The following is an 11,986-nucleotide window of genomic DNA, read 5'->3' on the forward strand; positions in this document are numbered from 1 at the left end:
TGTATTAGCTATGGCTTTCAGTGAGGTTAAAGACATGGGGTAATTAAGAGAAAAGTCAGATATTAGAACATAATACTTGCCTAATCCTTTTAGGATCTTCTTTTCCAGCTTTTGCTCTTTATTGCTGACAGGCTCTTTGGCTGCGGCTGGCTCTTCAGAAGCAGTGGGTTCTCTGTCTGTCTCTTCAATGGTTTCTTCACAGTCTCCATCCTCATTGTCCGGCGCCTCTGTGTTTTCAGGCTGCTCCTTAGTTTCAGCGGCACCCTGGGTCCCCGCGGGACAGGCAGCAGACCCATACGTGCTTATGATGTCTTCCAGTTGCCGGTTCAACTCTTCAGAGATGTCGTGGGTTCCCTCCTCAGGGTGCACACTTGACTCCTGCTCTGGTGCTCCGAGGGAGGCTGAGGGCGGCTGGCCATCTTGCTTTCCCAGGCCATTGTGATTGAGTGAGGAACTGTCCCCGGGAGATTTTGGCTGTTCAGCTGAGAGCTGTTTAGGGTGATTAGTCTCCATATGAGAGTGGTACCTAGTGGGAAGCACAGTTAAGTTGTATGTAATGAACCCACTTATAGATTAACGATAAAGGTATCTCTCAGGTTGGTACCAACTAATTTTGGTTTCTGTTGTAGAAAAAAAATGGACCTTCATATGTCGCTGACACTTAAAATCAAGTCATGTTACTGTTGTATTTTGAGTGTAATCTTCACATTTTAGTAGTATCTCTTATCGCTGAAATCATTTGAGTTAACTCATGATATTGTTTTTTATGAATATATTTGTCAGTTTGTATTAAGATTTTCATGTGTGGATTTCACAGTTCTTAGAAGTACATGCATATAGACATTCTCTTTCATAGCTAAAATATTTAATACAAGAACCATTGTACTTACTAAAGATCATTCATAATAGTTACATCCCTAAGCTACATTTCTTTTTTTAAGTTTTTCAAGACAGGGTTTCTCTGTGTAACAGTCCTGGCTGTCCTGGAACTCACTTTGTAGACCAGGCTGGCCTCGAACTCAAAGAGTTCCACCTGCCTCTGCCTCCCAAGGGCTGGGATTAAAGGTATGTACCACCACTGCCCAGCCCTAAGCTACTTTTTAATCTTTAAGTAAAAATTCAATTTGCATACTTTAATATAAACACATTATTAGGTAAAATCACTTTTCTAGTACTTTCTCCCTGATAATGAGCAACATGCAATTACCAAGGAAGAGAAACATTTTTTCTTTTCTTTTCTTTTTTTTTTTGAGCTTTGGACTAGCATTAGTTTTGAATTAAAACGGGGAAGGAGGGAATGTATACATAAGTCAATAATATGGAAGAGAGATGGTGCTTGTAAGTGTATCTTCATGTGTGTATGTGTGTATAGGTGTGTGTGTGTGTGTGTGGGTGGGTGTGTGTGTGCACATGTGGAGGACAGAGGAGGGTGACAGGCGTCCTGCTCTGTCACTCCCCACCCTATTCCTTTGATATGGGGTCTCCCTGAACCTGTGTTAGGTTGGCAGCCAACAAGCCCCAGTGTCTTCCCGTCTCTGTCCCTCACAGCACTACAATTCCAGGTGCACGTGCCCACCCTCGGGTTGCTACATGGTTGTTGGGAGCTGAACTCAGATCCTTATGCTTGTAGAGTAAGAGTTCTACCCACTGAGCCATCTCTCCAACCCACTTAGAATACTAATTCCTTACATTTCTATACCACTCTACTCCAAAAATTGACTTTATTTTAGAAGAAAAGAAATTTCAATTTTCTAAGACATGAAGTTCTGGGGAAGGGTAAAAATTTTAAGAAAAAGAAATGTATAGTAAACAGGGGGGTCAACTAGAGAAATAATTCAAATACAATATAGGCTCGAACCAGGCGTAGTGGGGCATGCCTATTATTCTACATGGAGGCAGGAGGATCAGAAGTTCAAGGTCATCCTCAGCTACATACTGAGTCCCAGGCCTTCCTCAGGTAATGACCCTGTCCCCCATCATCATCCCCAGCAGCAGCAACAACACCACCTAGCTATAATACGGACTCTGAGAAATATGGAGTAATACAATACATTGCATTAAAGAACCTAGGCTTTGCGCTTACCCCTTTGAGGGGTGGGTAGATTTGGCTTAGGTTTTTTTAAGTTCTGGTACATTTTGTTTGCAAATAGAATTTAATAATGATGCCGCTAATTAGCAGCTTCAAAATATGGGGAAATCCTCAAGCTTCACAGGTTTTGCTGTGTTGGCATGAAAGTAAAACAAAAACATGCTGTTCTCCAAACTGCACAGCCTCCTTGTCCCATTTTTAGGGCGGTAGGTGTCAGAACACTTGAACGCCAAGAGAGTGGAAAATCCAGCGTACGACAGACACCCCCCACCCACCTGTGGGTCTCATTCAGCCTTCGCTGAGTTAGAAGGAAGTTCACTAGTTCTAGTTCATCAACTTCTTACCACATAATGTGGCAATGTCTCCATCACGGCAATTTCTACCCTGACCTCTCCTTACTATGCGCTCATCTATATATAACCCCTGCCTCTCCCGAGTGCAGAGAAAGACACTTGTCACCTGCTGCCCAGCCAGAGGTTATTTTAAGCCCTTCTAAAATGAGTCCTGACATTTAGCCCTCCATCCCTCAAGCCGAGAGGATAGGGGCTAAGTCAGACTGTAAATAGGGAACATTTACTGGTTTGAACCCATATGTGAGCTTGTAAGGGCAGGGGAGATTATCGTTGGATGAAATCTGAAGTCAAGTAAACTCCAAGGCAGCTGTTTCCCGAGTCCTGAGGCATGTTTTTGTGGTTAGGAGACATGGAAGTGTGTGTGTGATCCGTTCACCCATCAGTTGTTTTTTCGTGTAGGTCCATGGATAGTCTTTAAATCCCTGTTCTACGTGTGTGTGCGTGTGCGTGTGCGTGTGCGTGTGCGTGTGCGTGTGTGTGTGTGTGTGTGTGTGTGTGTGTGTGTGCACGCGCGCGCAGCACTGGGGATCGATCCCGGGACCTGAAATGCTCTACTATTGTGCTATCTCCCCAAACCACAGCTTCCTTTTCAGAGTAAGCTACCTTTTCTTCCCAGGGCAATTTACTGCCTTAAAAAAAAAAGCCCCCAGAACAAATTAAACAAGAAGGAAAACCAAATACAAACAAAGCTGAAGAACTTTAAATGATCCCTTTTCTATAGTAATTTATTTTCTGGTGGAGAAACTCTAAAATCTGTCTTTTAGAAACTTTATTGGCTCTGCGCCCCTCCTGTGAGGAGAAACCAGTTTCCCTGTCCTAGAGATCCCTGCAGTTGCACACACACACACACACACACACACACACACACACACACACACAGTCCCTTCCTGATCGACAGGTTGTCTTTAGAAGTTGAACAATGGAAAGCCTGCCACCGTTCACTGGCATCCACAAGTTTTGAGCACTACAGACTACAGGCTGCACTTCACGCAGGGCTTTTGCTGGGAGTGTTTGCCACACTTACCAGAAGGAAGGGAGCTAAGCAGGAAGAGAAAAGAGAGGAGAGAGATGGCAGAGAGTCAGGGCAGCAGCAGCAGCAGGAACAGGCGGCAGGGCTGTGTTCTTACAGTGAGCAAGAAACCACACACACACACACACACACACACACACACACACACACACACACACGCCCACAAAAGGAGGGGGTGGGGAAGGGAACGTCCCATGACGCAGCAAGAGAGAAGTCTGCCCACGCTTCAGTAGGTATCATCGCCAGGGAAATCTCCTTTCAAAGAAAAGCAGCTGGTGGGCTGGGAGATTCTTCACCACGTTTAGTCCTCTTCAGAATGCAAACCCAGATGAAGGGGCTCCTGGTGCAGATTTCCACCACCGTCCTTCGTTTGGATAAACCAGGGTTTGTTTGTTTTTTATTTCCTGGTTTATCTCCAGCGTGGCTTATGATTCAGTCCCTGTCCCTTGGGCTGGGCTAGTTAGTGTCGGGTTTCTTTTCAGAATCACTGAAGGTGAAATGTGGCCTGCACGGCACACAGTGTGGTGGCAGAGACTGCTTCCGAGGCCACTACGTTCTCGCTGTTGCTATTGTTTTCGCAAAGTTTGAAATACACTTTTAGGTGGCTGTTTTGGAGCTATGGTTTAGGTTGTCTTCACAAATGTGGCAACTAGTGTGTCCCAAGCTGACATGTCCATGAGCCCACTCACCCTAAAAAAATGCCTTCCTCAGGCCTGGAGGCAGAGGCATGTGGTTCTATGTGAGTACAAGGCCAGCCTGGTCTACATGGTGAGTTACTGACAGCCAGAGGTATGTAGTGATATCTTGTCTAAAAGAAACAAGTCTTCCTTCCTAATTCACAGCCATTCCCTGGTTTCCTGATTTTTCTGGAGAACGTATTCCCACGCTTTACTAAAGCAGATTTATATTCATCAAAGTTTCTCTCTGGGAATAGTCTGGGCACAGGATCTCTAAGAAGAATACAGTCACCTCAGAGATGTCCATGTCCTTGTGGGGCAGCTCATGAATCTGTTACTTTACATGAGAAAGGGACTTGCAGATGTGATGTTAAGAATTGTGAGATGGGGAATCATCTAGAATTTTCTGAGCGGGCCCACTGGTCACAGAGTCCTTATACATGAGCCAGGTGGGCTGAGAGTCCGAATGGCAGATTTGTGGATCTAAGCGGGGTGTGTAATGGCGTGAGCTCCTGAACCAAGCAACACAGCAGCCTTGGAAGCTGGGAAAGGCAACCAAACACTGTTCTCTCCAGCCTCAGGGGAGATGCAGCTCTGCTGACAGCTTGACTTCAGACCCCATAAAACTCGCTTTGGACTTTTAAAACCACCCCCCACTGCCCCCGCCCCCCGGGAACTGTGAAGTAGTAAGTTGGTTGTTTTAAAGCCCCCACTTTGGTGGCAGATTGTTAAAAAGAACAGAAAGAAAGGAAGCTAATGCATTCCACTCCCGAGCGCTTCCCGGCTTTCCTCTGAGCTCAGGGTGTCAGCCAAGGAGAAGGGCACAAGAGCTTTCAAGGACACAGAGAGAAGAACCAGCCTGACAAGGAGAAGCTGGGACACAGATATCTCAGGACAAACACAAGCTGACGAAAGAGAATAATCCTCTCTCCTAACTTAGTGGCTATTTGGTAAACACCAGAAGTCAGGAGACAGCGCATCCTGGATTGGAGCAATCAGCACAATCAGGTCTCCAGTAAACAAAAATGACAAATCAATACTAATCAAAGTTAAATAAGGTACAGATTCTTTTAACAAAATAACACTGAAACTAATTGGAAAAAGAAATCTAATGACTGAACTGTGTTATTATGTTATTGTGTGTATCAGTATGTCCTAATATGAAAACAGGCAGATCTTCCTTATGCCTTTCTTATAGTTAGTTTAAAATATTCATTTTCAGGTATGTATTACTTTAAAATTCTACAAAACTGAATCACAAAATGACCCAACTCTCTAAAGAATTTTACATAGAATTTGGGCACTGTCAAACACAGTTAATGTTAATTCCCTCGATTTTTATTATAAACATCCTTTGATATTTTAAGTGATATTTTAAATGACAGGTGTGGGCCAGTCAGCTGCTTGCTTGATTGACAGCTGACATATTCTTTGCCCTATATGGCTGCATGGAATAGGGAGCATGCCAGCTTCCCAAATAAGGTTCATTGGCCCTTGAGGCATAAGCAGACTTTTCTGTCCCTCTAGCCAGCTCCCAAATAACCACACAGAGACTTATTATTAATTATAAATGCTCAGCCTTTATTGTTTCTAACTAGCTCTTACAACTTAAATTAACCCATATTTCTTATCTAAGTTCTGTCACCATGGCTCAGTGCCTTTTCTCAATATGGCATGCTCACCTTGCTTCTCTCTGTGTCTCCTAGTGACTCCTCCCTTCTTCATCCGTAGACTCTCTCCCTGTTGGTAAGTCCCACCTAACCTCTTCTTGCCTAGCTATTGGCCATTTAGCTTTTTATTAAACCACTGAGAGCAACACATCTTCACAGCGTAGAAAAAGATTGTTCCCCAACATCCAAGAGTCATTACCTCAGCTTCAAGAACCATTGTGATCCTGACTGCAACTGAAGCCAAGAAAGCCTGCTCTGGGAGACCATGCTCCAGCCGTGACCTCTTTCTGCACGATCTGTACCAGCTCTGGAAGACAAGGCTGGATAAACCTTAGTGAACTCGGCAACTCCTCCTGCTCTGACTCAGCAGAAATCCTGTCATTGGCTCAATGGGAACTCATCATAGGTCCTTGTAGGGCTTGGGACTCTTGGAATTGGAAGCTGTGCATCTGTGGATCTACGAATGGTGGGATTAGACAGAACATAAGCGTCTGAGGCCCTCTTCTGGCCTTTTAAACAGACCACTTTATTCAGATAAGTCTGGGTAGCTTCCACCCTGCTCTGTCCCCTGGTATGGCAACATTGGGCACTGATAAAGACTTCACTTGAGTGGTGTCTTTGCCTACTTGGAATCTTTATCAAAAGCAGAATAGGCTGGGATGGTTGCACAAGAAGTCAGGTATTCTGGCTCTGGTAGCAGCAGCCCTGGTATGGAGGCCACTAAGAATTCCAGAGCTAAGAGCCTTGATACCCAAAGCTCTGAGCTAGATCTGTAGAAGGCTGCAGAAAGAGTTCAGAGGGCTACCAAGGACAGAATCTGCAAGAGATTAAGGACATTAAGGGCAGCAGGGAAGTTTTGTATATATAATATGCCATCATTTCACTGGACAGATGTGTACCCTTGCACACCATGTTCTTTTTGTATTTCCTCTAAGGTGGCATTGGGAGGCTAGGCCTTTAGGAAGTCATTAGGCAATCTGGAGACTATATAATTTCAGCTGGGAAGGCCCTTCTGCAGGGACTTGGACGAAAACCCCTCCTCTCCTGTGAGAGTACAGTGGCAAGATGGCTGCCCTTCGAGTCCACACCAGACGTGGAATCTGCCTACACTTTCATCCTGGGCTGCCAAGCCTGCTAAACTGGAGCAACTCATGGTATCTTGTTAGTGTGAATTAAGTAGATGAAGAAAAATCAACAGCCACGTGATAGCTATCCCCAACATCCAGAATAGGTTCATAGGTTTTCAAAATTCACACAAAAGTGTGGTTCACAAGAATCCACCTGTGGCCCGGAATATTTGAACAGGCTAATAAATGAAGAAGGTAACTTAATAAGTCTCTGTTTGTTGTGAAATCAACCTCAAGAGTCCATAAATTGTAAGTCTAAAGCTATAGCAAGGAGTACATTTAGTTTTCAAAAACAACATTTTAATTTTATGCAAATATAGGCAAATAGATTATACAGTCAAACAATGTTACAAAGCTTGTCACAAGAAAGAAGAATTCTGTGTCCTTATACCCTCTTCCAGCCTGGCTATACCCTCCCGTGGCAGAGATACCAAATTGTTGTCGATATTTCCTATGGGACTTACTTTGTTATCTGAGGTGAAATACTTACGTGGTCAGTTGTTCATATCCTGTGTGCTTGGTTTCCAAACACGTCCCCCACATCAAACCCTGCAGATGTTTCAAGGACTTATATAAAATGCTGTAGTGTTTACACATATTATAGATACATTCGCCTGTGTGCTTTAGATCATTTCTGGGTTATTTCTCATATTTACCCAATAGTATACACACGGCAGGCTGCTGGCTGTTCATGTGTATTGTTTAAGAAGTGAAGACAAGGGGAAAATATCAAACTGTACATGTTTGATACAGGTGCTTTTTTTTCTCTTTCCCTGAGGTGTGAGGGATCAAACCCAAAGCCTTGTGTAAGTACCCCAGCATAGTCTACACCTCCAGCCTTCAGGCACACTTAAATGTCTTTGATCAGTAATGGATTGAATCCGTGCATCTGGAATTGGCAAAGGGAGCACACTGGCTGTATTGCTGCCAGCTGTCCATTTTTGACATTATCTTTTGTGTCCCATAATAATAAAGGTGTTTATTACTTGTACTCTCTCCTTGTTCGTTTTCCCAAAAATATTGAATCTCAGCTCTTGATTCATATTCTGTGTTTTTACTTGCATTCTGATTTTGTGTTTTTATGGATTTGGGTTTTTTGTTTGTTTGTTTGTTGTTTGTGTGTGTGTGTGTGTGTGTGTGTGTGTGTGTGTGTATTTAATGGTTTACTTGGGGTTTTGTTTCACCTGCTTATTTTCTAAACAGAGAGAGAAAGAAAAGGTGTGGACTTGGGTGGGTGAGTGGGGAGGTTCTGGGAGGAGTCATGGGAGGGGGATCCCATGATCAATTTTTTTCATTTTCTTTTCTTTCCTCGTCTTTCTTTCTTTCTCTCTCTTTCTTCCTCCCTTCCTCCCTCTATCCATCTTTCTTTCTTTCTTTCTTTTCCTTCTTTTCTTTCTTTGTTGTTTTTCAAGACAGGGCTTCTGTATACAGCTCTGTAGACCAGGCTGGCCTTGAACTCAGAGGTCTATCTGCCTCTGCTTCCCCAGAGCTGGGATTAAAGGCATGTACCACCACTGCCCATCGGAAAACTTTATTTTCAAGAAAAAGAAAGGAGTATTATTTTCTGCTAAGTGAGGTAGTGTTGTGACCCTGCTCCCATTCCTGTGTGGCTTTCTGCCTTCCCTGAACTTAGATTGTGCCTTTTCCTCTTCTTTCTTTTCCTTTTTCCCACCTCCTGACCCCTCCCCTCTCCTGCATTCCCTTCCTTCTCTTCATCTTTTTGACCGGCTAGCTTAGACTCACTATTCATTCTCTCGCCTCTGCCTCCTGAGCCCTGGGTTTCTAAGTGTGTGCTAACTAGCACATCTGGCTGTGTTTTCATTTATTTACCGTCCCTGACTGCACAAGAGCCCTGTGCATTCTGTAACTCCCCGGGATCAAAACCGTTTGGAAATTCTCACGTCCTAGTACTTAGGTGGGGGTTCCATCTCCCCACCCAAAATCCTCCGAGCTTTGATCTCTGTGCTGGTCAGGTTGTTCCCGGGCCGGCTATTCAGCTGCATGAGCTTTCTCTGCACCTGGGAATTCGCTTTGCTTCTCTCATTTCTTGGTCTCCCCTTCTTTCCTGGCTTTATTTCTTCATTTGGTGGAGTGTATCCTCTACTGGCTTCCTGAGACAGCATTTATGGGAGACTTTGTGTCTGAAATGCTACTTTCTAGCCTTATTCTTGATTGATTGCTTGTCTAAATAATAACTTATAGGTTGAAAAATCATTTCTCAGTTTTTTTAAAGGTGAAAATGCCTGTTTTTATTCTTTTCCCCCTCTTATTCTTTTTATTATATTTATTGTTTTTTATTTTTTTAAAGATTTATTTATTTATTATGTATACAGTATTCTGTCTGCATGCATGCCTGCAGGCCAGAAGAGGGCACCAGATCTCATTACAGATGGTTGTGAACTACCATGTGGCTGCTGGGAATTGAACTCAGAACCTCTGGAAGGGCAGCCAGTGCTCTTAACCTCTGAGCCATCTCTCCAGCCCTATATTTATTGTTTTTATTATATTTATTCTTGGTCCTTTCATGGGATCCCTCTCTTCCCTCTTTTTGGACCCTTTAGGACCTTCTCTCCTGTCGGAGTTTCTGGAGTTGTGGTGATAGGATTTTGCTGTGGGATGTTAATGTATGTCCTGTGGGAGCCCTTCTTGGGTTCCTTGTGGCGTTACCCAGCAGGTTTGCATAGAGGATGATTAGGACCATGGGCCTGAGTGCAGGTGTCTGAGATGGTCTGCACTTGGCTGTACTGGGGGATGGTCTGTATGTCAAGTTGCTCTGATTGGTCAATAAATAAAACCTGATTGGTCGTGGCTAGGCAGGAAGTATAGGCGGGACTAACAGAGGAGAAATAAAAGAACAGGAAAGCAGAAGGAGACGCTGCCAGCCACTGCCAGGACAAGCAGCATGTGAAGATGCTGGTAAGCCACGAGCCACGTGGCAAGGTATAGATTTGTAGAAATGCGTTACTTTAAGATATAAGAACAGTTAACAAGAAGCCTGCCACGGCCATACAGTTTGTAAGCAATATAAGTCTCTGTGTTTACTTGGTTGGGTCTGAGTGGCTGTGGGACTGGCGGGTGACAAAGATTTGTCCTGACTGTGGGCAAGGCGGAAAACTACATCTACAGGATTTGATGTAAATCTTCTATGATTCATTTTGTCTGCGATGCAATGGCCTTTTTTTTTTTTTTTTTAAATCTGGAGTCTCATCCTTTCAACTCCCCCTTTGTCACCGGTCTTTGTGTCTGTCGTCTTTCGGACCCCTCCGTGTTTCTGTAGAGAACAGTCCTTGGGTATCCTGAAAGAGATTTCTTTTTGTGAGATGGGACTGTGGGCCTTTGACTCCTAATTTCTAATATTTCTTTTTTTTTTAATTAAAAGGCATTTTTTATACAATATATTTTGACCATTTCCCTCTCCCCCAGCCCCTCCGAGATTTTGCTCCCCTCCCTACCCACCCAGTTTTACTCTCTCAAAGAATTTTTTTAAACTCCACAAAAACACAAAACAAAAATCAAAACAAATAAAAGATCAAGTAAGACCAAAATAATAATAATAATAATAATAATAATAATAATAATAATAATAGCATTTTTTTAAAAAGCCAAACCAAGAAGAAACAAAATGCACAATCATACACACACACACACACACACACACACACACAAATTGAGTTCGTTTTGTGTTGGCCAAGTGCTCCTGGGCCTGCTCTGGAGTGTGGTTGAGAGACCCACTGCATTGAAGAAAGCTGATTTTCCTTTTGTTGGTGGACATTAGTTGCAAAACGCTTCTTGGTTGGGGATGGGACCCCTTGGCTACTTCCCCTGTCGGTGCTGGGACCCGGTCTGGCTTGAACCTGGGCAGGCCCTGTGCACGCTGCCACGGTCTCTGTGAGTTCATGTGTGCACCAGGCCGGTTGTGTTTGGAGGACACTGTTTCCTTGGAGTCATCCATCCCCTCTGGCTCCTACAATCTTTCTGCCTTCTCTTCCATACAGCTCCCTGGGCCTTGAGGGGAGGGCTTTGATGAAGACATCCCGTCAGCACTGAGTGCTCCAAAGTCTCTCACTCTCTGCACATTGTCCAGTTGTGGGTCTCTGTGGGAGTTACTGTCCTCTGCAAGAAGCAGCTTCTCTGATGGTGGTGAGTGGAGCCCTGATCTATGAGTACAGCAGTATGTCGTTAGGAGTCATTTTATTGCTATATTCCTTTAGCAGAAGAGTAGTATTAGGTTTCCCATAGGCCCATGACTTACCTAGTTTCAGGTTATTGGCCACTTAAGTAGTATAACATTTCTTCTTTTTATTAAAGTAGACAAGCCTCCTGACTGCCATCCAACAGCGCTCTCACGTCTAATCTTCTGCTGTGTCTTTTGGTAGCGTTTGCGTTCATTTCAAAGTCTTTTCAGTTTATCAGCCGTGTTAGTGTACCTTTCACGGGTGGCCTTTCCGCTGCCAGTCACTTCCATTCCTATGAAGCTGGCTCTTTCTTTCTGTTGAATCATTTACCGCTCTATCTTCTAGTTCATACCCACTGTGGCTTGGGGTTTTCAGATTCAATTCTTCTCTTTTCCCTGATGGTATGATTTCTCTTACTGCTTTATTTCTGGTCTGTGGTCAATTCTAGTGGAGAAAGAGGTTGTCAACCTTGTTACCCTACCATGTTTGAGTCAGAGAGATCTGTTTAACCGTTTTAGTGGCTCAGTAATAAAATGAACTGTCCTCCAAAATAACAAACTTCAGCGATGAATGTTTCAGGGATACTGGGGTAGAGATCCCTGCATGGAGCTAGCAGGGAAGAGAGGTAGATAAGTGATTCTTTTAAAGATCTCTTCAAAATATCCATTTATAAGCTCTATAGTTTTCTACCATAACCTGAAGTAAATTAATTATTATGATTATGTTATATTGATAAGATTGGTCATTAAGATTCTAAACCTGGGGCTGGTGAGATGATGGAATGGGTACGGTGAGTTCCATCCCTGGGGTCTAAATGGTAGAAGGAGAGAACGGATTCCTGAGAGTTGTCCGTTGACTTCAACAT

The 11,986-nt window shown here is 43.7% G+C and overlaps 1 protein-coding gene across 1 annotated transcript in view; it reads right to left on the bottom strand.

Annotated features, from left to right (window-relative positions):
• Txlnb (taxilin beta) overlaps window positions 1-3,623 on the bottom strand; it is a 43,091-nt gene extending 39,468 nt beyond the window's left edge. Inside the window, exons 1-2 of the mRNA XM_006986081.3 lie at window positions 3,467-3,623; window positions 81-526 (exon numbers count right to left, since the gene is read on the bottom strand). Coding sequence (XP_006986143.1) covers window positions 81-513 — 433 coding nt within the window. The 5' untranslated portion in view covers window positions 514-526; window positions 3,467-3,623. The remainder of the gene's footprint in view (window positions 1-80; window positions 527-3,466) is intronic.
• Window positions 3,624-11,986: the final 8,363 nt, after the last annotated feature.

This window comes from Peromyscus maniculatus, chromosome 16 (genome assembly GCF_049852395.1).
Source record: "Peromyscus maniculatus bairdii isolate BWxNUB_F1_BW_parent chromosome 16, HU_Pman_BW_mat_3.1, whole genome shotgun sequence".
NCBI classification, from domain to species: domain Eukaryota; kingdom Metazoa; phylum Chordata; class Mammalia; order Rodentia; family Cricetidae; genus Peromyscus; species Peromyscus maniculatus.